At 41.9% G+C, this 26,649-nt stretch overlaps 1 protein-coding gene across 1 annotated transcript in view; it reads left to right on the top strand.

The window, feature by feature from the left end:
• Positions 1-26,649, top strand: part of grin1b (glutamate receptor, ionotropic, N-methyl D-aspartate 1b) — a gene marked incomplete at both ends in the record, with an annotated part of 67,060 nt that overhangs the window by 25,158 nt on the left and 15,253 nt on the right. Inside the window, 8 exons of the mRNA XM_080765779.1 lie at positions 17,157-17,243; positions 19,539-19,674; positions 20,171-20,298; positions 22,560-22,724; positions 23,168-23,286; positions 25,341-25,453; positions 25,872-26,020; positions 26,430-26,587. Of these exons, the coding sequence (XP_080621905.1) occupies positions 17,157-17,243; positions 19,539-19,674; positions 20,171-20,298; positions 22,560-22,724; positions 23,168-23,286; positions 25,341-25,453; positions 25,872-26,020; positions 26,430-26,587 (1,055 nt within the window). The remainder of the gene's footprint in view (positions 1-17,156; positions 17,244-19,538; positions 19,675-20,170; positions 20,299-22,559; positions 22,725-23,167; positions 23,287-25,340; positions 25,454-25,871; positions 26,021-26,429; positions 26,588-26,649) is intronic.

Raw genomic sequence — 26,649 nt, forward strand, 5'->3', positions numbered from 1 at the left:
CAGACAGACAGACAGACAGACAGACAGACAGACAGACAGACAGACAGACAGACAGACAGACAGACAGACAGACAGATAGATAGATAGATAGATAGATAGATAGATAGATGGATGGATGGATAGAAGGACAGACAGACAGATAGATGGATGGATGGATAGAAGGACAGACAGATAGATGGATGAATAGAAGGACAGACAGACAGACAGACAGATAGATGGATGAATAGATGACGGCAACAAGTCAAACCTTAATTGCGAGGGGGGGGGGGGGGGGTTGTGGGGGGGCTGGGGGGGAGGGTAAGTGATCCATCTCCATCCCCCGGACGTCTCCCTCTAAATGAAGTGTGGGTCTCTGGAGCTCACAGACATTGTTATGTTATTTCTTTAGCTGAATTAAGAGCGTGTAATGGGGGCCACATTAAAGCTGCCTCCCCTTTGGCCCCGAGATGCTGCTGTGTGCTGCCCCTCCCTCCCTCAACCCCCCCTCCCTCCCTCCCTCAACCCGCTGTAGCCTCACTTAACCCCCCCCCCCCACACACACACACACACACCCACACACACACACACACACACACACACACACACACACACACACCCTGCAGTCAGTCAAAGGGAAGTCGATGTGTAATGAATGTTAACCAGGCAGAGAGAGAGAGAGACAGAGAGAGAGAGAGAGAGAGAGAGAGAGAGAGAGAGAGGATATCACGGTCGGAGCACTCATTTGGGGCTGTGGGCTGTAGGCGGGTAAATATATGAAAAAAAAGCACCTTACCCTAAAAAAATTGTAACAAAAGGTTTCTCAACTGATTTATGTAGTATTAGGTGTCCTTAATAACATACTAAAAGTTTACCAAAGTTTGACCACCCGAAAGGTGTTATCTTCAAGATGGCGTCCAAGATGGCCTAAAAACCATTAAAATAGCCTAACTCCTTCATTATTCATCCCAGACAAGTACTTTTTGTGTCTAACCCTATGTTTTTGGGGCCTAGGAGTCCATTGAACTTGTCCAAATTGCAGAGATACAATTAGACAATTGTGAAATCCAATATTGTGTTTGTGACTGTTACTTAAAACCCTCTGAAATAGTCACCAATTTCAAGTTAACTTAAACTAAATATTTAATAAATATCTAAATATTTATATATATTTTTGGAATAAGGTTTCAAGATATCCTCAAAACACAACAAAACTAATAGTCACAATTTGCAGTAATTCAGAAGGTTGTGCATGGCAGATAATATTGTCAGTTGATATAGACAATAGCCTGTATATGATTGCAATATTGTATATATTTGGATCTGTGGATAAAATTGGGCTCAAACTAAATAATTCATCTTTGACTATACACCCTGCACAAAACGAATTTATTGCATTATTTACTCTTAGTGCAGAGTAGTCAGAACCTAAGTCTCTACCGGGTGCAGAGGGGAGTATATGATAGGTGGGGTTGGGTGAGGAGGTGAAGGGGGGTCCGGTCTAGGGTTGGGATTTGTTAGGCCTTTAACGGTTCCGGTTCCTAACGGTTCCTAATATTTTCCCTTTTTACATGACATATATATTATGCTTATATTATAACTAACCTAACCAAGTACTTAATAAACACAAATTAAATTATTGTATTTGCACTTTACAATGAAGAGCTGGCACTATTATTTAAACTTCACCACCACGACAATATCACTGTTGCAATTTGTACTGTATATTAAATATACAGTATACACATTGCAATAATGATATTGTTGTGGTGACAAAATGTCTTTAATGTTCAGATTAATTTAATATTTTTTATTGTACTGTAGGCTATGATCCTGTGCTTTTTTCTGCAAACTGTTTATAAAGTAATCAATCTACTGTATGCACCTAAAGGCTGGGCTCTCAGCAGTTGCGCGATTAATTTAGAGCCAAATAAAAAGCAATTGAGTTGCTTATGAGTTTTAAAGATAAGTGCAGACAAATAGATTTTTATTTAATTCATGGCTCTATATATAGTTAACGTGACTCAGACAGAAAGACGTCGAGTCATAATAAAAAAGCTCTGTAGAAGTTAGTAGTTTTTATTTTCTAACGTTATTCGTGTAGGGTAGGCGTATTGATTTTGAGATGTTTCCTGGTGCAAGTTGCAACATCCTTTGCAGGAAACTATATGGCATCACATGTATTGCACTTTGCGAGTGTGGTTAACAGAGAGGGAAATGACTCTTGAGGCTGAGCACGCAAAGTGCAATAAATGCAATGCCATAAGTTTCCTGCAAAGGATGTTGCAACATTGAAGAAACACAATACGCCTACACGAGTCACAAGATTAATCTACTCACTCATGTAGGTGGGGTGTACCGTGGCTCTGCATGCACAGACACAGACACAGACACAGACACAGACACAGCGGAGCTAAACGACTGATGAGAACCGTTTGGGGAACCGTTAATAAAAAAACTATGGAACCGGCTCCGGATACGCAATGTTGGAACTGGGTCTGAAATGGACCCGGTTCTGAATCCCAACCCCTAGTCCGGACTAGAGTTTAGTGGGCCTATAGAGTTCCCCTCAGGTCATGGGTACAGAGGAGTATGGGGAGTGGGGGGTCACTGGATTTCTCCCTGAGGACTTGGAGCACAGAAGAGCAAAGTTAAGAAGACCCTCATGGTCTTCTCCTCTCTGTGTGTCCGAGGTGGCTCATACATGTCCCATTAAAGCTATGGGGCACTTGAGAGCCCAGGACGAGTGCTCATTGGGCAGTTAAAGAGATTGGGGCTTGTCTGTCCCTGTGGTGGTAGTTCCAAGACCTCCATGTTGTGCATTGTAATAGCCTTCATGTCCTCCACTCCCGCCTTAGCCCTGGCGTCGAGCGAGGAGGGGGGAATAGACCGGCGTCATTTTGAAGTGACGGCAATCATGACGTGCAAACAATTGAAAACAAATGCAAACTATTTCTAAGTCACGGCATGCTGGGGAACGGAGTGTGGAGGAGGTAGAAACTAAGGAATTGGGGTTTAGCTTAGGCTGGGAGGAGTGTTCCTACTTCCTATATGTCGCCTGGCTTATAGTCCCACTGGTCCCATGTGGACCATGCTGGCTCTTACTCCCGAGATAGGATCCTCTTGAGTTAGCATAATAGGTAGTGAGGACAGTCTCCACTGATGGTGGTTATAAGACCTCCACATGTTGCAAGACTGTCAGGCAGTCGTGTTCTTAAATGTATGCATGCTGGTCCCAAATGGACCTCCTCCTGCTGGCTCCTAGGCCTGAGCTATAGGCGCTTAGAGTGGGCATAGGTATACAGAAGGGTCGCGACCCACATAGTGGTGGTTATAAGACCTCCACGTGGTGCATGATTGTTTGTCAGGCAGACAGGGGTGTGCCTATGTCGGACTGGCTCACAGGAGAGTCGGTGTCTGACCATTAATATTACTGGGGCCCCCAGTGACTGATCATTATGGCGCAGAATACCCTCTCCCCTCTCCTCTCTAGAACAGCTACTGTAGTACGAAAATGCAAAAAGTGCAAAAAACACGAAATTAGGGGCGTCCACTGTATTTATATTGGCCACATGGCATCCTACGTTGTCATTTAGTGTGCCCTAAACAAACATTAAAGTCCATAGTCTTGGCTGCCATATGACATGCATTGGAAGGCAGCAATGCTTGTTTGTTGGATAGCAGCAGGGACACAGCGTGGAGGGAGGTTAGATTGGGATTCTATGGGGAGACCGAGACTGGAGCCCATGCAGGGCTCAAGGTTATTGCCAGCAGTACCAAACACAAAGTAAATGTGAAATTAATTTTACGCACACAAAACTACTACAGTCACGGGAATAAGAAGATGTCTGTGACAAGCATAACTGAACCCTATCCATGCCATGCCACACTCCACCACCTGCCTATATATACCAAGATACACAGTGTGATAGCTCTGGACTGACTTGCACACCCTCTCTAGTCTCTAGGCCCATGAGGGGCCATTTCTCTCCACTGTATCCCCACTGAGGAGTCCATCTTCCCCATAGACCAGACAAGTGGCCATTTGGTCCTACTGAGTGTGTTTGGTGCAAAGACACTCAGCATTGTGAGCTTTTATAGATCTGTCCCGGCCCACAGTTTGGGAACCACTACCCTATAGGGGACATATTTATATTATTATTATTATTGCCAGACACCTTTGCAAACAAAATAGTGCAGACATTTCTCTGTACATTTCTTCCATGATTTGTGTAATATTCCCAGTCTAATAATGAGTCTATCACTTGGCAGCCATGCTTTTACATATGACAGTATACCGCCCAGTAATAATGAATGTATTCCTTATTGTTATGGTATCAAAATAAATCTCCTGAAAGCTTCAACAGAATGTGAATGTTTTTATAGGTGATGAATTCACCAATCCTGGGCAGTACGGCATTATAGAAAAGGGTATAATGTCCTATTACACTGTTATAACCTTATAACTAGTGATAGACCGATCAATATTATAATATAGATCAATATTCGGTATCGGTATCGGTGCTAAAAACAAATAACCGGAAAGAAACGACCCATTATTATATTTCTCATAAATGCGCAAACATGGTGAAACAACCACTTTCATTGAAAATCCGGTTTTGATAAACTAGAACGGTGCCCATTGGGCACTACTGACCTACTTGGTACGATGCAAGTTGTAAATGGATGCCCCGCCCAGATATTATGTCTGTCTCCCTTTTATGCCCATATATGGAGCTCTTTGTAAGGCATGCCCGAACAGGGAGTATAATGCAGCCAGCTTGTGGAGTTCTGTCTTGTGTCAGGTCCAAATATGGAGTGCTGTGAGGTCAGAACAGGCCCAGCTCCATATATGGACGCTGGGCATGGGCCCGGTCCAGAGCCCGGGCAGAGGCCTTTTTGGCGCGGTTCTGGACAATCACACACACACACACACACACACACACACACACACACACACACACACACACACACTTGGTGCATTCATAGATAGATAGATAGATAGATAGATAGATATTGAAAATTATATATACTAGCCCTTACCCGTTGTGAGATATTTGGCCCATCTTGTGGCCGCGGGGGGTACTGCACCCAGGCGCATTGCCCATGGGATCGTGTGGTGATGTAAAAACAATATTTGTACAGTAAATATGACGGTTGCGTCTGTAAAAAGTAGCCTAGGTCACTTCTGGGAGCGTGCAGGATTCTTTTGGCATGGAGAGATGTGTGCTAATAGTGTGGCTCGGTCGGAGATAGACCACGGACAAAGACCACGGCTGTAAAACGGCTGTTTTTATTCACTAATAAATTCATTATTAATCATTAACCCATTCTGACCGGGCACCCATTTTGGTGTTAGCATCATGTTATGCTTTACCTATTGAAAAATAGCAGATCTACAAGCTCATATCGCGCCACCGAGTGGCGCGATACGAGCTTGTAGGTCTGCTATTTTTGAAAAATTCGAAGAACGACTGACATTTTTAGAATCTGATCTCAGGTCAGAATGGGTTCATCAGACCAGTGTGTGTCCAGTGGAAACCTCGTATGAATCTGATCTCAGGTCAGAATGGGTTAATGTGTCAAATCGAAAAAAGGGCTCTGTTAAGACCTCCATATAATCATGGTCCATGCCTGTGTGAAAAGTGGGAGTGATTGGTGCAGTTAATGATGAGATAATGCGCTGTCAGTGACATTCAGACATTCAGACATTCAGACATTCAGACATTCGATGAACATCACCTCACATCACCTTGTCAATGAACGCCTGTCAATGGCGTTTAATGTTTTGATGTTTCATTTACGTCATATTCAGCGGAATTCTGACGTAATTTGACTCCGTTTGACTGTCGGTGGCAAATATTGAGACGTGTGGGGACAAAAAGCTGTTTATACAAGGGCCTTGATGTCTTTGTAATGGTCTGCATGCTGAAAATAACAGATCTACAAGCTCACAGCTTGTGAGCTGTGAGCTTCAGCATGCAACCTAGCAGAAAACTGGATCTCTTGTCCACTATAGTCCCTCCCTAACATTTTAGTCTAGTTTTTAATTTGTTGACGAAATGGTCAATATATTTAGTAATAGTCATCGTAAAATTATAGATTTTGTTGTTTTTATTTAGTTTTAGTCAGTGAAAAAAGGTGTAGTCGACGGACATTTTTCGTCTTTAGTTTTAGTCGACGAAAACAACCCTGCCTCCTCATCATTGGGGAGAGGGGGGGGCCGTGGGGGGGGGGGGGGGGGGGGCACCATCATCATCATTGACACGGTGCATCCAGTGCTTCTGATTGTTATCCAGAAGAAGAAGCTTTGAATATGATCACCTGACCCCGCACAGCGCTGCTATCATTAACATTGTAATAGGGGCATCTGTCAGTGCCGTGACCTGCTGCACCGGGGTTGCCTTGTGGTCCCCCCTCCACCCCCCCCCCCCCTCCACCCCCCCTCCCCCCACCCCAGAGCCCACCTCACTTCATTAATTAACCTGTTTGCTATGCGCCGTGCGCCGCGCTCCTCGCTGCTCAACGCGGCCACACGGGGCGCAGCATGAGGCAAGGCTTTAAGCAAACAGTCGACTAGTTGAATAGTCGACTAGTAAATCCACTAGTAGGTACTATACGTAGTTGACTAGATCTTTTTTTCTTTGTTTTTGTAGGCCTCAAGATCAGCTAGATAGATAGATTATAGTCACATGTGTACACATATTTTTTTCTTTTTTTTTGTCGACTAGTAAACTATAGGCAACTAGTAAAAATCACTGGTTGCCGGAGGGGCAAATGAATGACGGGGCTTGATATGAAAAAGGGTTGAAAACGCAAACCCGCTGGTATGGAATAATAGAACTGTCTGTCACCTGCTGTGTTGCTGCTTGTTATGTCTCTGGTATAAATGGTGCATTTATATATATATCGGCTTTATCCAAGGCACTTTACATAGATTGTGCATTACATTCACCCATTCACACACACATTCACACACCGATGGCGGACTAGGAAACCATGCAAGGCACCAACCTGCACATCGGGAGCAATTATAGGCCCGGGGTTCAGAGTCTTGCTCAAGGACACTTCGACACTATAACTCTGGGGGAGCCCACAGCAGGGTTCGAACTGGCGACCTTGCAGCGGTTACCATCTGGCCACTCTACCCCTGTGCACATACATGTAGGAACATCTCCCAGAGCCTGTCCTACAACACCAGGCTGTGCTGTATGTAACATACATGTAGGAACATCTCCCAGAGCCTGTCCTACAACACCAGGCTGTGCTGTATGTAACATACATGTAGGAACATCTCCCATAGCCTGTCCTACAACACCAGGCTGTGCTGTATGTAACATACATGTAGGAACATCTCCCAGAGCCTGTCCTACAACACCAGGCTGTGCTGTATGTAACATACATGTAGGAACATCTCCCAGAGCCTGTCCTACAACACCAGGCTGTGCTGTATGTAACATACATGTAGGAACATCTCCCAGAGCCTGTCCTACAACACCAGGCTCTGACCTCCTCCTTTCTGTCAGCCTCTCAAACACATTAGTCCAACAACATGTAAATGAGAGCCTGCCGTGTAATTACAATTACAACACGTGCGGCGCACACACACCACACGCTCACCCACACACACACACACACACACACACACACAAGTGCGCACACACACACAAGGGCGCACACAGGCACACACGCACTATACGTACCTGTCAGGGGGGGCACATTCATTACCACGCCGTCTAATTGAAAGAGGTGTATCGTAAAAGTATTTTATATTCGACGCCGTAAGTCAACGTTTGGAAGCCGTGAATATGGCGCGCGGGTAATGGCGGAACAGTGGCAATAAGGAGCTTAACCCATTCAGGACTGGACGGGAGAACCCCTTTTGGTGTTTTTAACTTAAGCATTATGTTATACTTTATTAGCTATTGAAAAATAGCAGATCTACAAGCTCGTAGCGCGGCACCGAGTGCCGCGCTACGAGCTTGTAGGTCTGTCTTTTTTTTTTTCTTTTTTGTGAAAATGTGGTGCAAATCTTTGAATATAATTCTTTCATTTTTAACTCAAATCTTTGCTTCATGGGGGGGGTCCCTGGAACTACATATTTTCAGATGGGGGTCGGCGGCCAATTACACATGTATCTTTGGGGGTCCTTGACATGAGAATGTTTGAGAACAACTGACACATACACATAGAAACATGAGGTTTTTCAGGAAAAACTGTCATGTTTTATAGAAGACATTTTATTTGTATAATCGGTTGTCGGGTCAGAATGCGTTAACCCATTCTGAACGGGAACCCATTTTGGTGTTATATAGCATCATGTCGTGCTTTAGCTATTGAAAAACAGCAGATGTACAAGCTCGTAGCGCGCCACCGAGTGGCGCGCTACGAGCTTGTAGGTCTGCTATTTTTATAATAGAACGACTGACATTTTTTTTAAATCTGATCTCAGGTCAGAATGGGTTAATCAGACCAGTGTGTGTGTCCAGTGGAAACCTCGTATGAATCTGATCTCAGGTCAGAATGGGCTAAATGAGCTGGGGTTTTTTTTCCCTTTTTTTTTACCGTCGCCGCAGGCCATCTGTTACTTCCTATACAGCCTCAGAGACGTGTGTGTGTGTGTGTGTGTGTGTGTGTGTGTGTGTGTGTGTGGTGCGCACGCACACAGACAACACATGGCGCAGGCCCAGGTCCATCATCCTTCACAATGCGTCCTGGAGGAACATGTCATGAATGCTCATGCGTTGTGTTGCTTTGCTTACTGTAAACATGACCTGTTTGTTCATTTATCACCGCTATAGCATAATATGAACTATAAGTGGTTCTCTGTATATAGCCTGGCTTGGCCATGCATGATATAATACCGTAGATTTACCGTATAATTACCGTGGAAAATGTGCTGTCAAAAAATCAACACTGGCAGTGCTGATTTTTGTTTTTTACAGCAATTTTTGATTTCAGTGTTTTTGTCGTATAGTCTCTTGAATAGTGAATTCATTTAGTTTCAGTCAGATTTTAGTCACCTGGAATGTTTTAGTTTTGGTCTAGTCGACTAAATCTACAGGTGATTTAGTCGACTAAAATGTGTTTTGGCGGGCCTTGATGCTGTCGTAATGGCTGATGTAATAACCGATCTACAAGCTCTCAATACGACGGGCTTTGAACATAAAACATGTCGTTGTCCGGTGAAAACGTCATCATGTGCAAAACTCAAAATTCAACTTCAAAAATAGCAAATAGCTGAATCTTTTCCACTGACGAAAACTAAATGGAAACTAAATAAAAACTAAGCTATGATGACTAAAACTAAGACTAAATAAATATACTGACAATTTTGTCAACAAATAAAAACTAGACTAAAATGTTAGGAAGGGACTAGTGGACAAGAGATCCAGTATAAGTCATTTTACAATTAGTTGCATGCTGAAAATAGACGATCTACAAGCTCACTTCCATCGAAAGAAGTAGTAAAGTGTGCCGCTTGGGATATTATTTACATTATGAAGAGAGGATATATACAAAAATATATAATTTTGAGTGATGGAAATAAGCGAATTAGCACAACACCCCATAGCCTTTTAGTATGGAATTCTCCTTTAAATTACTAAGTAAGTAAGTAAGTAATTAAGCACCTTTCAAAATAAAGGTATGAGGTGCTGAACAGTGAGCACAGAACAATCAACAAGTTAAAACAAACAGGAAAACAGAAGCACAATAAAGTCAAAATAATACAATATTTATTGTAAATTTAACGAAAACCAATAAACAAGGCAAACATCTTTGAGAATCTTTGAGAGTTATTAGTGAGGACCTATTATATGAAGATAGGTTGCAAAGTGGTGAAGTGGTCCTTTAACAAACTTGATTTGGACCAAACCCAGTTTCATCACAAACACTTTATTGATCTATCGGTCTGTGGTGTTGAAATGAAATAGATGGCTGTTATTCATTGATTACATGATACATTACATGTATATGAATAATGGAAATATGAATTATCCTCTTGAACCCCAGCATGACTATTATGGGGGGAATATTTCCCAAAATAGCAGATCTACAAGCTCATTGTCTATTTGGTGTACTCAGAAAAAAATACCCCCCCCCCCCCCCCCCCCCCCCCCAACGGGTGGTAGCTCCAGGCACCACTAAGGGTTAATCAGGTGCTGCACTTACACATAACTATTACTAGTTAATGCATAACTCTAGAAAACTATTTCACAAATCCATTTGCTTGACCACCCACATGGAATGTCGTTCCATCGTCCATCAGAAGTCAACTCAGCACAGTCTTCATCTCCTCCACCATAGTCATTAGGCTCACCATCCCTCCAGTACCTGTAGAAGTAGACACATTCATACATTACAATACCTTCACAACAAGTATTTGATCTGAATGTGTAGGTTTTTTTATTATCATGACTTCAAATTATATTACATTATAATATAATGTAATATAACCTTTTGGGGTTCTGTACAGTATGTACAGTATTATTACAAAATGTGATGCTGCTATCTAAATATTAGTTTTTCAGAAAACCTAGGTCAGTATTTAGAAGGCGTTTATAGAATGGGCCTCAGTAGAATAATGAAGGTAAAGTCTTACGTTGGTGTGGTCAGTGGTGTTCCATCCACCCACTTCCACTCTCCTTCTTTCCCGCTGTCGGTCAATCCAATCCACACAGACCTGGATCTGACGAGTCTGACAACAAGGTCCTGGACAGACAAGCAGCTGGTTACTGAAGTACAATGTGTACAATACTAGATGTGTGTCTCAACTAGATGGAGTAGGTTACAGCATGCACTAATGCACGCGCACACACACACACACACACACACACACACACACACACACACACACACACACACAGTCACACACACACACACAGTCACACACACACACACACACACACACACAGTCACACACACACACAGTCACACACACACACACAGTCACACACACACACACACACACACACACACACACACACACACACACACACACACACTGCACCTGCTTCTCTCTGCTCTTTATGGTCATCAGGTCAGATTGTCTGGCTGTACAGTCTGCTCTGCTGTCCTTCCAGTTCTTCCCCTCAGTAGAGATGTAGTAACACACACCATCACCAAATGTAAATCCATGTGATCCTAACAACAGAATATAATGTTAGACACTGTTTTTAATGTGATTAATGACAAAATGATGAACAACATGATATAAGAATGTATAAACACAGTGACGTCTCACTGACCACAATTAATCCTCTTCAGTTCGTTCTGGTCAGTCATGGTGTTACGGCTGGTCTTACACTGGTCTCTCTGTTCAGTCATGGTGTTAAGGCTGGTCTCTAACTTGTCTCTCTGTTCAGTCATGTTGTTAAGTCTGGTCAGTAACTGGCCTCTCTGTTCGGTCATGTTGTTAAGTCTGGTCTGGAACTGGCCTCTCTGTTCAGTCATGTTGTTAAGTCTGGTCAGTAACTGGCCTCTCTGTTCAGTCATGTTGTTAAGTCTGGTCAGTAACTGGCCTCTCTGTTCAGTCATGTTGTTAAGTCTGGTCAGTAACTGGCCTCTCTGTTCAGTCATGTTGTTAAGTCTGGTCAGTAACTGGTCTCTCTGGTCAGTCGTGTTGTTAAGTCTGGTCAGTAACTGGCCTCTCTGTTCAGTCAGGTTGTCATGTCTGGTCTGGAACTCATCAAAACTGGTCTTCCACTGGTCTCTCCGTTTAGTCAGGTCCAAATCTGCAAGAAGGATAATCAACAAACTGATTAGTATTACATCCAGCTTTATTGTGATCGTATAAGTCTGCATTTGACAATGAGACAAAGAGAGGTGTCTGGTTGCTACAGGGGTTGAAGTTCTAGGAGTTTGAATCTCATTTGCACTAAACCTTTTTTTTTCTTTTTTACATAATGTCCTCTGCAAAGTCCTAGTAGTAGTAAGGTTGAAATCTCTTTTTTGCAAGTTGAAATATATCCAGGTCTTGCAGGGTTAAGTCCACTAGTGTCCACAGGGACAGACAGTCAATCTGTAATGTAGCGTTTGTCATTGTAAAGCCATTAAGTCCACTATGTGTCCACATGGACAGACAATTAGCATCCTCATCTACAGAATGAAGTTCTGCTTTTCTAATGCTTATCGCAAAGAGCTGGTTACAGGCCTCTTCCTGTCGCAGCTTGATTATGGCGATACTGTCCACCGCTTTTCTATTCCTCAACTCTGAGCAATGTCCGTGTACCTGTGTGTAGTCATGAGCACGAGTGGTGTGAGCATGCGTGAAATTGGAACGATACAGAGAAGAAATAGGAACGATACAGAGAAGAAATAGGAACGATACAGAGAAGAAATAGGAACGATACAGAGAAGAAATAGGAACGATACAGAGAAGAAATTGGAACGATACAGAGAAGAAATTGGACGATAGTGCTGTGCCTGCTAATGAGAGAGAGAGAGAGAGAGAGAGAGAGAGAGGGGAGTGGGGGGGAGAGAGGGGAGTTGCACCACTCGGTTCACACAGGTGTGATTTTATTTATTAGTCCTCATTGGTCGCGTTACTAAACGTTGATGTTCTCTCCCCTTTGAGCTTCTTTGGTAGTGGGTACTGTATTTATGAGCATTGTTGTCCTGTATTTATTTTGTTACTGGCAGAGCTGTGTCACTTATTTTGCCTCTTGTCTTGGCCAGTTCACACTTAAAAGAGACTTCAGTCTCAATGTGGTTTTTACTGGTTAAATAAAGGTTAAAATAAATAAAATATCCACGCACACACACACACACACACACACACACATTCATCCACCCACCCACCCATGCACACACGCACCAAATCCTCAAATATCAGACTTTGTATTGAAGTGTACTTTCCTGTGCTCTTTTTGACATAAAGATACAGTAGTGTTTATAAAATGTTACTCACTGAGTATGCCCAGGACAATGATGCCAGCCAATAGGAGCAGCCCCACACACGCTGCAACAGCTTTGAAGAAATTCTTCTTAAATCCTGAATGTAAACATCAGACACATTTTCACTATTATTGCATACATTAAGGCATAATGTGAATAAAAGCGAATTCCATTAAACACATCTAATAAAGCATTGATAAGAGAGGCCCTGTGGTGCTATTGCGTAAGAACGATAGATGTGTTAAATTATTGTATTATTATTATTATTATTATTATTATTATTATTATTATTAGCAGTAGTAATAGTTGTAGTAGTAATAGTTGTAGTAGTAGCAGTAGTAGTAGCAGTAGAAGTAATAATAGTATTATTTTTTTTTACCTCCATGCTGTGCTGTGTTCTCAGGGGCAGAAACAGGCAGGGTTTCATAGACGTTCTCGGGGTCAGAAACAGGGATGGTTTTATAAGTGTTGTCGGTCGGATTTGGTTTGGTGTAGATGTCTTCAGACATTTTAAGTTGAGTTGAGTTGAGTTTCTTAGTTGAATTGAGTTGAGTTTAGTTGAGTTTCTTAGTTTAATTGAGTTGAGTTGAGTTTCTTAGTTTAATTGAGTTGAGTTGAGTTTCTGAGTTGAGTTGACTCCAGTTGAGGTGGACACGTCTTCAGATATCGTAGTGGGTTTTCAGACTGCTCTCCTTGCACGGCTTGATCGGACAGAAGTCACAAGAGAGGACGTTTGAAGATGGACTCTTTGAGAGAACGGCGATGTGGTAAAATTGCACTGCTCCCAGCCAATCAGAAAGCAGCTGCTGTGGTGTGAATTTCCTCTGCGTCATTGCTGAGGAAGTTCACAACCCACATCCACAACCCAGACTTGGGCAGGTGTCGAGTGACTTTAACATAGTTTTTTCTCAGCAGAATGTTTAAGCATTCCTAAATGATTCTCTGAAGCACAGCTCTGCACCAGATAGAACCTTAGAGTATATATGAATAGAGAAGGCACCCGGAGGAAACCCTGAGGCGAAATGGACATAGTGGCCGAATTTGTCATTGCAGCTCAAGCCAGCGCTGCTCCGTTGACTATAATTGCGCACGTTCATGTGTTTGAGGCCGTGACACGTGAACGAATGTTTCATACGTGAACGCGCACAAACGGCACAATGATAGTCAACGGCAGCGCGTTCATGTGTTTGACGCAAATCCATCCCAGAATGCACTCTGTTCCTACACGGAAGGAGGAGTGAAATCAACCTCATGCGCTTTTGAGCAACTTAATGCAAGTGGATGGGAGGAGAAACTCGGGTGTCTTCTCTATTCATATATACTCTTAAGGATAGAACCCTTCTGAAAGACCTGGTTGAACTGAAAGGTTCAACAATGACCTTTATTGTTTCTTGTGTGAGAGAGAGAAGAATAGAGACGTTGGTATAGTGGCATTGTTGAGAAGTAGAATAGAGAAGTTGGCCTTATTGAGAAGTAGATTCTCTGTTGGTATAGTGGCATTGTTTAACGAAAACCAATAAACATGGCAAACATCTTTTGAGAATCTTTCAGAATTATTACTGAGGACCTATTATATGAAGATAGGTTGCAAAGTGGTGAAGTGGTCCTTTAACAAACTTGATTTGGACCAAACCCAGTTTCCTCACAAACACTTTATTGATCTATCGGTCTGTGCATGGTGTTAAAATGAAACAGATGGCTGTTATTCATTGATTACATTACATTACATTGATTACATGATACATTACATTATGAATGGAAATGGATATATGAATTATCCTCTTGAACCCCAGCATGACTATTATGGGGGGAATATTTACTAAAATAGCAGATCTACAAGCTCATTGTCTATTTGGTGTACTCAGAAAAAAGACCCCCCCCCCCCCCCCCCCCCCCTGACGGGTGGTAGCTCCAGGCACCACAAAGGGTTAATCAGGTGCTGTAATTAACTAATACACGTCACCATTATTAAATTAAATCCACACGCAAACCAGTGTTGATTTTCGTCGACTAAAAATAAGACAAAAAAATGTTTGTCGACTACATTAAATGTAGTCACAATTAAGTCTTATCTGATAGACTTGTGAGCTTGCAGATCTGCTAATACTTTTGAGTATGTACAGTGCCTTCATGACAACAAGGATGTATATTTTCCAGCTGCAGGATCCCGGAGGTTGAGGTGGGGACAGAGACGGGGCATGTGTCCCCAGTGCAGTGTGGTGTCATGTAGGGACATTAAGACATGCTGGATGGGAACACCTTTTGGTGTTTTAAGCATTATGTTGTACTTGAAAAAATAGCAGATCTACAAGCTCGTAGCGCGCCACCGAGTGGCGCGCTACGAGCTTGTAGGTCTGCTATTTTTGAAAAATCGTGAAAATGTGGCACAAAACTTTAAGTATATATATATATTCTTTCAGAGCGAATGTCTTCTGGGGTAGACCCTTGAAGAACATATTTATTTTCAGATGGGGGGCCGGCAGCCAATTACATATATCTTTGGGTGTCCTTGACATGAAAATGTTTGAGAACGACTGATATATTGTAGAAACATGGGTTTTTTTTTCCAGAAAACTGTCTTGTTTTAGAAGACATTTGTAGAATCGTCCTCGGGTCGAAATGGGTTAAGACAGGCCAGAGAGAGAGAGAGAGAGAGAGAGAGGAGAGAGAGAGAGAGAGAGAGAGAGAGAGAGAGAGAGAGAGAGAGAGAGAGAGAGAGAGAGAGAGAGAGAGTGTCCAGGTGTCACCATCTATCAGGCCCATGGCCTGCAGAATGTCACCGCTGGCCCCGGAAAGGTCATAGGGAAAAAGAACAGAGAAGGTTCCTCTCACTGACTGACAGGGACTGGAGGTCAACCCCAGCTCTGGACTGGCACAATAATAATGGTGAAGAAATGAGAGAAAGAAGGGAGTATCCGCACGTATGAGTTTCTTTATAACTCATAAGAAACTCATAAGAAACTCATATATACTCAAGGGAGTGTGGAGGATATTGATCTTCAAGAATCTGCACCCATCAGCCACAGAGACTACTAAGGGTCGATTCATGCTCCTATTTTAGAGCCGAATAAAAGTCGGTTCGGCGCTGTAGAGCCTACAATTTGACGTCATTTGAGGTTCGGGGGGGCGGGTACCGTCCTAAAGTCGGCTCTTCGGTGCTACTGAAATTTTCTGACGAGCCGAAATCATTTCGGCACTACAGCGCCGAAACAGGAGTATGAATCGGCCCTAAGACTCCCCCTGAGTCAGAGCACGCCTTCTCCTATAACGTTTTTTGTTTTAGAATAATAATGGTGCCTCTTAATTGTAGCCTATACTTGACTCATTTGGACTGCAGGATTAGATGGATGTTGACTCTTTGACTCATTTGGACTGCAGGATTGGTAGAGGAATATAACATGTTCTACATCAGTAATATAATGTGCAGTTGGTGCAGGCGGCGGTGGATCAGCGGTAGAGTGGCCGGATGGTAACCGTAAGGTTGCCAGTTCGAACCCTGTGGGCTCCCCCAGAGTTAGTGTCAAAGTGTCCTTGAGCAAGACTCTGAACCCCTAATTGCTCCGGATGTGCAGGTTGGTGCCTTGCATGGTTTCCGCTGCCATCGGTGTATGAATGTGTGTGTGAATGGGTGAATGTAATGCACAATCTATGTAAAGCGCCTTGGATAAAGGCGCTATATAAATGCACCATTTACCAGTAATAGATTAGGACAAACATTTAACACATTTTCTAAAACGGTTTGTTTAGATTTACACTATTTTTTTTTATGACACCGTTTTACAAGGAAGTATGAAATATTGCTCAAGTGCAGGTTAATCAATTTGCCTATATAAATTATTTAAAAACAATTCCGATATGCACATCGCAATGATTTGATTAATAAATAAAAAAAAGTAATCAATAGAATAATCACTATAAATGGTAAATGGTGCATTTATATAGCGCCTTTATCCAATGCGCTTTACATAGATTTGTTCATTACATTCACCCATTCACACACACACACACACACACAGACACAGACACAGACACACACACACACACACACACACAGACACAGACACACACACACACACACACACACACACACACACAGACACAGACACACACACCCACACATTCTCACACACACACACACACACACACACACACACACACACACACACACACACACACACACACACACATACACACACACACACACACACACACACACACACACACACACACACACACACATACACACAATACGTATACTCTGTGTGTTTATACTCTGTGTTCAGGTGGTGATGAACACTCAGAGGAAGATTATCTGGCCTGGAGGCGAAACAGAGAAACCACGAGGATACCAGATGTCTACTAGACTGAAGGTATGCACTACTAGTACTGCTTGTACTGAAGGTATGTACTACTAGTACTGAAGGTATGTACTACTAGTACTGAAGGTATGTACTACTAGTACTGCTTGTACTCCCACTAGACTGAAGGTATGTACTACTAGTACTGCTTGTACTAGACTGAAGGTATGTACTACTAGTACTACTAGTACTGCTTGTACTAGACTGAAGGTATGTACTACTAGTACTGCTTGTACTAGACTGAAGGTATGTACTACTAGTACTACTAGTACTGCTTGTACTAGACTGAAGGTATGTACTACTACTAGTACTGCTTGTACTAGACTGAAGGTATGTACTACTAGTACTAATAGTACTGCTTGTACTCCCACTTCCACTAAATTGATTAGTGTGTGCTATAGAATCGCACACAGAGATAACTTTAAGAGCCAATAGAAAAAAATAACGTGAGTATATGTTTTGCCACTCAAACAATATACAGTATCATATCGTCGCTGACAGGCAGAAAACTTGTATCTCATTCTCCATATTTCAACTTTTTATATATTTTTGAAAATGAATGCCAACTCCTCATCTTCAATCAGTAACTTTAAAGCCTCTCCACTTTCTTCTACCATATAATGTAGCTTTATTCTGCATACACAGATACGCATACTGTACACTCACACACCGACTCACACACCCACACGCACATTAAACTGCACACAAGTGCTGTTGTTTGTCATTCCTTATGTTTGATTACTTTGTTTAAGGTGAAAACCTTGCATAAGCCCTTTATGGGGTTCCTTTCTCACCTGCATAAATAAATAAAGAATGCCCTGCCTACTGCATCATACAAGTCTCGCACAAAGGTGAAAATTTGCCGATCTACAAACTCACAACACGTCACGATGCGACGCGTTGTGAGCTTGTGGGCTGTCTATTTTAACTATTTAATAGTATTTTTTTAAATGGGTATAAAACATATGTATGTGCAACAACAACGACAGCATCGACATTATGCAGAAAGTTAAAAAAGTGTATGTAAAGGTTACAGTATGTTAGTCACCGCTGCTCGCGCTGCCGTTATCATTCTGCTGCTTGAGTGAGCACGGTTAAATGCCTGCGACGTGGCTGGAGATGTGAGGGCCCAGTGTTTTGACTCCAACGCACGGCCCATTAGAGCAGCGAGCTGCCGCGCATGTGATCACATGACCGATGACCTCAAATATACAAGGCCGTCTCAAACTAATGAAATGTGTTCCCTGGTAATCAAGAATGTTAAAAAAATTGTGGACATGGATAAAAATAGTGGAAATAGAGTATTAATATATTTTAAATGTATGATCTTTTTATATAAAGTATGAAAACGATTATGATGATGCTTAAATAATTGCCATTATCTCAAATATGAGTCATACATATGAGTCATACATAATTATGTATTAATTGTGAGAGGACTATGAATTGGCATTCTGTATTGAGAAATGGAAACACAATCTGTCTTTCTATTTTATTTTATAAAAAAGGCTTAACCGACGTCCATCATTGACTCTTTGTTACTTAGGCTTGTTTGTTTCTTGACCACATACAAGGCTCAAAAGTAATTTAGATAGCATGCTACCTTGTATCCTTTCATTTCAATGTAAAGAATATTATTTTTCATAGTATATTGTGTAGACTGATGCTAGTTCTTGGTTTCATTATAACCTTTATTTAAACTCGGAGTACAATTGAGGCGCAGGCCCTCATTTTGTAGCCGAATATTTCAATGTAGCCGAATATTTCAATGTAGCAGAATACTGGTTTATATTACCTGTGATCCTAGTTTACTGAGGCACTACAATGTATCTCCCTATTTGATGTAATGTGTGTTTACCTTGCTTATTATAGAGGGTTCGCGCATGCATACAGTGAATGGCAAATCGAGTGGCAAAGGTGGTGGCAAAGTTAATTTAATATTGTTTAAAGTCGTTTAATGCAATCAAATGGGAGAGAATACATCTGTTTGGATGTATGGGCTGTCAAGGCCAGAAAGTAGTTTTTTTTGTCACTCAGTAAGTGTTCCCGCCTAACTTCCGGGTTTGATGATGATGTCACAACACGCATACCCTCTATTGTAAGTCGCTGTAAATATGAGCGTAGTGCCGAAATTGTAAATTCAACTACCTCTAGTATCATACAGTATACTGTAACATAAGAACACTCTACTGTAATTATCATGTGCAGTATGCAGTAGTATGTGCCTTATTTTACATCATGATATAACACAAGAACATGCTATTGTAATTGTCTTGTAATTACATGAACATTGGTCTCTGTTTTCAGATTGTGACCATCCATCAGGAACCATTTGTTTACGTCAAGCCAACAAAGACTGACGGGACATGTAAAGAGGAATACACTCTCAACGGAGTTCTTATCAAGAAGGTCATCTGTACAGGTCCAAACGGAACGACACCTGGTACGCACGGACGCATGCACGCACGCATGCACACACACACATACACACACACACACACACACACACACACACACACACACACACACACACACACACACACACACACAACGTGACACACACACACAACGTGATACACACACACACACACACACACACACGACATGACACACAACGTGACACACACGACGTGACACACACACACACACACACACACACACACACACACACACACACACATGACACATCTGTTTGGCAACTGTACATTGGCAGCATGCTGTATAGTTGATGGATAGATCAATTGAATGAACTGACAGACTTTGTTTAACAATGAACAACTCCATGTTAAATAGCCGTGTGTGTGTGTGTGTGTGTGTGTGTGTGTGTGTGTGTGTGTGTGTGTGTGTGTGTGTGTGTGTGTGTGTGTGTCTCTGTGTGTGTCTCTGTGTGTGTGTGTGTGTGTGTGTGTGTGTGTGTGTGTGTGTGTGTGTGTTTTCAGGTCAGCCCATTGTTCCTCAGTGTTGCTATGGTTTCTGCATCGACCTGCTGATTAAACTGGCCATGAACATGAACTTTACTTATGAAGTTCACCTGGTGGCTGATGGAAAATTTGGCACGCAGGAGCGCGTGAGTAGCTGTGTGTGTGTGTGTGTGTGTGTGAGAGAGAGAGAGAGAGAGAGTGTGAGTTAAAATTAATAAATACTAAATTGAAATGTAAACATTTTGTTACAATGTATGGCCAGCAAATTGCAAGCCATGTTGTTTCATAGTCAAATAAAATCATGATTAAAATAAATAACCATAAAATATACTGTATGGTATAGGTCATTACTCAAGGTCAGAGGCTGCTAAGGTGAAGGAGTTTATCTGAGCACACACGCTAGCCAACTGTGTGTCAGTGCCTTCGTAAGATAACAGTATGATCAACCCGTGGGCCGAGAGGATATTGCAAGTGGCCCCCCAAAATAATTGGCATTTAAATAGGCCTAAAGAAAAAGAACAAAAATGCCATGGTACTGTATATGTTCTCTTTGACTTTGGATAGATGTGTCCCTATTCTGGCAGTGAAATTACCCGATCATTGTGAGCTTGTAGATTGCCTAGAAGAGCTTTTGGTGTCGAGGGGGGGAAAAAAGCAGTATACTGTATATACAGTAGGGTTTAATCGGTTAATGATATGCAAGGCTGAAAACCCGGTCCTTTGAAGTAGAATATTCCAACCGCCTGCAATTGAGGAAGCAATCCTGCTGTTAGATTTCCGTTGCAGGGTGACATAACAATTAGGCACTATGGTCTTTCAGCCTATAAATCCCTTCTCTTTCCAGTACACGTATCTTGTACCATAAACTACTACTAACCTGTGCAAAAACACAGCTCTCTCTCTCTCCTTCTGTCATTGACAACACAAGCTCCTCTTTAGTTTAGCCAAAAGCAGGCAAGCAACAATCAGCTACTATACGAACACATTTACCCTAATGTTACTCGAGGTCATTATGATTAATCCAACACTTAATTATTAACACCATGCTTGCAGCAGGGTCCAGACCGGGATCATTATATTCTCTTTTGAGACAGTGTGCAGTGACTGGTTGGCAGCCCTTGGCATGATAATATTCCCTATGGACTAATTTAACCACGTAAGCCCCTATTGTATACGTACTACTGCTGTACGATGGGGTGACGTGGTGAAAATAGCTGATCTACGAGCTCGCAATGATCCAAAATATGGATGCCAAGTGATTAATGGTCATTGTATGCATTGCTAACTCTCTACATTACGATGTCCTTTTCACCGTCAACGTTGACAGTTTCAACCTGCACTCTCTTGCACGTCTACAACCACAATCACATTGACCGCGTCCCCAGGCTGCTCAACAATGACCAAACAGCCAGTAGATGAATCGCAGTAAACACATTTCACATTTTCGGCGTTTAATCAAAAACAATGCAAAACAGACAAAACACATAGGGGACATTTAATGCTCCATTTAAATGCCATATTGGGGGCCACAATGGAAACAAGTCTCTGGCTTTCCGTGTCATCCATTTAGCGTGTTCTTAACAAGTTGTAGGCCTACTGCCTGTACATAGTATAAAATGTCATTAATATAATAATTATTATTGTTGTATTGTATACCGTATTATTATTATTATTAGTAGTAGTAGTTGTAGTATTCTTATTATTAGTAGTAGTAGTAGCAGCAGTAGCAGTATTATCATTAGTATTATCACAGTTCTTTAAGTATACTAACTAGGACATACAGTAGATAATGCTGGAGAAGACACAGTCCAGTGTAGCCTACGGTAGATCTGTACTTTGGCTGTTTTATCTGCCTGGCTGAGCTGAGAGCAGTGACCCTTTTAACTCTGATTTACTTCTCTCTCGCTTTGGATCTCTCTCTCTCTCTCACTATCTCTCTCTTGCTCTCTCTCTCTCTCTCGTCATGTATCTTCTCCCCCTATCTCTGACAATCTCTGAATCACTTTCTCCTGCCATCCCTCCCTGTCATTATGTCACGCCCCCTCCCCCTCCTCACCCCACGTCCTCATCTGTCGCACAAATCATTTTTCACTTTTCCACGCTCTCTCTCTCTCTCTCTCTCTCTCTCTCTCTCTCTCTCTCTCTCTCTCTCTCTCTCTCTCTCCCCCATCCTCCTCTCCTCTCTGTATTTACGTCTCTCGTCTCCACCATCCCCCCCCCTCTGCTCCTATTTTATCGCCTCCTGTCTCTCTCTCTGTCTGTCCAACAAATTCCCTCTCCTCTCCTCTCCTCTCCTCTCCTCTCCTCTCCTCTCCTCTCCTCTCCTCTCCTCTCCTCTCCTCTCCTCTCCTCTCCTCTCCTCTCCTCTCCTCTCCTCTCCTCTCCTCTCCTCTCCTCTCCTCTCCAGGTTAACAACAGTAATAAAAAGGAGTGGAATGGAATGATGGGGGAGTTGTTGGGAGGTCTGGCGGACATGATAGTTGCTCCTCTCACCATCAACAATGAGCGTGCACAGTACATCGAGTTCTCAAAGCCCTTTAAATACCAAGGACTGACCATCCTGGTCAAAAAGGTACTTTATACAAACACAATTATACTCTATAAACTTCTACAATATGGTAATAGCTGCATATATGGTACACTACCTCTTTCTACACGTCAGCAAGCTGTGTGCGTGCGTGCGCGAGGCAAATGCTTAGGCATATATATGTCCATAAGATGTGTGTGCGATGACTACAAATAGTCGGACTGGCTAAAATAATATTGTTCAGTGTTGGCCGTTATTGGCAGTCACTTTATATGGAAAAGACACTGTCACCTATACCCATAACTGTAGCTATATGCATTTTTCTAATATTCATTTGGATTTTGACATGATCTATGTCTTAAACTGAAACTTTCAAATAAAGAAATGAATGTGTGTGTGTGTGTGTGTATGTGTGTGTGTGTGTGTGTGTGTGTGTGTGTGTGTGTGTGTGTGTGTGTGTGTGTGTGTGTGTGTGCGTGCGTGCGTAGGAAATCCCTCGCAGTACGTTGGATTCCTTCATGCAGCCGTTCCAGAGCACACTGTGGCTTCTAGTCGGCCTATCGGTCCATGTGGTGGCGGTGATGCTCTACCTATTAGACCGGTTTAGGTGAGGATACCAGACCACATGTTACATATGCAAGGCATAATGCATATCTAGGTGGTCATTGTTGATATATAAATCACAGACAGGGTGATTTGTATATTAAACAATGACCACCTAGCCATGCATTATCCCGCTTATGACACGGCTACTTAATACATAAATTAATACATTGACCCAAAACACAACAAAACAAGGTATTTCCTTACGGTAATAACAGTATTCTGCAGCACAGTCGGAAAACAAGGAAGTGAGTTGATCAAACGGAATCGATTTTAGGTTACTGCATCGTCTATTTCTCGCTTCAAATGTTTTCAAAAACATGTTTGAGACCAATGTTTAGCTGTAAATTACATTGTGTGTGTTTACTTGGCTGTCATCAACCAAGCCATATAATAAGAGATAATATGTGACTAAATTTGACTGAGGGACTGCCATTGGATTTTATTTTATTTTTCGTTGGTTGTTCAGTTTGACCCACCAGTTTTGGAGATATGGCTTATAGAGTAATGTCTTGCAGAAAACAGCGAGTTGAGAAAACAGGCTTGAAAGGTTCACTTCTGTGGTCTCTAACATTACACCTAACTGATGTACCGCTTCACTGAGCTCTGGTGATTTCTGCCACACTTTCTTGACTCACTGAACCCCGTCCATGCGGAAACTCATCATGCCTTCAAGTGTTCCTGGCACTGTGACATTATCTGCACTCATTTTCATCGTCCTGGGAAATGTCATCACCGTAATCAACCGGACTGACTGTATAAATGAAATGTATAACTGACCACATACTGTAGGTACAATCAAACTCATGTCATCATCTGTACTCAATTATATTGTATTGTAGTTCAGGGAACATTATCAGAACAATGTCCAATCTGGGAATACATTCCTTACCTATAAATGTTTTCACCAATGTGTTTGTAAAGGTGTCACATCTCAAAAAGTTCAGTTTCCCTATAGGAGAATCTGTGACAGCTGCTGAAAGTTGGGGTACCATTAACAACCTATATGTACGCAGAATTTACTAAATTAGCGTCATCACAAATGTGATGAGGCCATCACATTTGGAAAAGTGGCTATGGCCGTTTTTAGCCAAAGGATTGTTTTTCTTGCTAAACAAAATGTGTTGCAAGGCTTGCATTGGATTCAGAATCATGACAACCGTCACAACCCCCTATAACCCCCTTACTAGACACCTTTACAAACACATTGGTGATTTTATTAATATCCCCTGACTATTGGGAAATGTCATATCAATAATTTTGGGACAGTTTAAATGAAAAGTATAAATTTAATGGGCTGGTATGGCTTTAGATTTCCATCTGCTGTATATTCAACCTCTCAGTCCTTTCATCATCCTCTTAACCAGGGCAAATAAAGTAATTAATAATAATAAAATATTATGGTAGTCAGAATATTATATAAGATATAATATACTGTGGATCAGGCTGTTGGTAGATAACCTAAAACAACAATGAATGCCGGGCTATAATTTTGTTACTTTGGCAATGAGAAAATAGCATTTGATCAACTTTTGTAAGAATACATCGATTTTAATACGGGTATTACTGTGAAGGAGGAACTGCTCAATAAATTACATGATACTAGTGATAATAACATGATAATCATAATATACTAAACCAGTGGTTCTTAAAGTGGGGTTCTCAAAGTGGGGTCCTTGAGGGAGTTCCAGGGGGTCCCCAGCTAAATGATAGTTTGGAACCAAATAGACCCTTATGGGTCTGTAACTCAGATAATGTACAAATCAACCGAGTCAATTTGGTTCTATTTGTACACTCAGTTATATTATATTACAATATAAATTGGGGTCCCAGAGGTAGAAATGCAATTATATAGTCCGTAGACTAATGCATGTCAAACTGGGGTTTTGATGAAAATGGTTTAGAATCACTGCTAGAGCCGTACAATTCTTCTCTTATGAGGGTCCCTGCATGGCATATCTTTTCAAATGGGGGTATATAATAAGTGTCAATTTAGCGGTCCTTGACATGAAAAGGTTTGAGAACCACTGTGGTAAACCATACATGTGTGTCTTGCAGCCCTTTCGGAAGGTTTAAAGTGAACAGCGAAGAAGAGGAGGAGGATGCTCTGACTCTCTCTTCAGCCATGTGGTTCTCTTGGGGAGTACTCTTGAATTCTGGTATAGGAGAAGGTTGGTAACCCAAGCACTGGGTCATTCTGGGATATGTAGTCTAAGAAGGCAGGCAGCGTTCCTCAAAGTGGATAGGCCTGTCGCAATTATTTGAGGTAATTGCAATTATTTGAGATAATTGCAATTATTTGAGATAATTATTTTTTGCGCAATCGTCAAAAACACATTATGGGAAAATAAATCTGAGATTATTTTCATAAATCCTTTAGCGTTGGATCGTATGGGCTGTCATAGCATCATTCATATACTGTAGGTTGGCGAAGAGCGCAATCTAGTGTAATCACTGAAACCACTAAATGACGTAATGGCGGTCAAGCGTTGGATTTGAGATTACGTAAATCTATGTCAATGGCAGTCAATGAAAACATGTATAAAGTTATTTTCAATCTGTCCTAATTGTAACGCTGTGTGTTAATAGGAGCCCCTAGGAGTTTTTCAGCGAGGATTCTGGGTATGGTGTGGGCGGGTTTTGCTATGATTATCGTAGCGTCCTACACTGCTAACCTCGCAGCCTTCCTAGTGCTGGACCGGCCTGAGGAGCGCATTACCGGCATCAATGACCCCAGGGTAACGCACGGCACGCACTCTCACACACACATACAAGCACACACATTACCAGCATCAATGACCCCAGGGTAACGCACAGCACTCACTCACACACACACACAAGCACACACATTACCAGCATCAATGACCCCAGGGGTAACTCACGGCAGGCATTCCAGTGTTGATTTTTACATACATTTTTTTTTTTTTTTTTTTTTTTTTTAAATTAAATTCCACTTAGTTTTAGTAATATTTTAGTAATCTGAAATGTTTTAGTTTTATTTGATATATTATATTATAAATTATTATATATATTATATTTTAGTCGACTATTTTGTCGGGCCTTGATGGCACTGTGATGGTTGATTTTACACTTGGTTGCATACTGAAAATAACAGATCTTCTCTTCTCTCCTCTCCTCTCCTCTCAGCTGCGTAACCCATCAGATAAGTTTATCTATGCCACAGTGAAGCAGAGTTCGGTGGACATTTACTTCAGAAGACAGGTTGAACTCAGCACCATGTACAGACACATGGAGAAGCACAACTATGAGAGTGCAGCGGAAGCCATCCAGGCAGTTCGAGACAAGTAAGCGCTGGCAGCTGATCAGTGTTACACCTGATTGACCATATGGATATGGAAAGAACATT

The sequence above is a fragment of the Protomyctophum bolini genome (assembly GCF_963924005.1).
Source record: "Protomyctophum bolini genome assembly, chromosome: 6".
Classification (NCBI taxonomy): Eukaryota; Metazoa; Chordata; class Actinopteri; order Myctophiformes; family Myctophidae; genus Protomyctophum; species Protomyctophum bolini.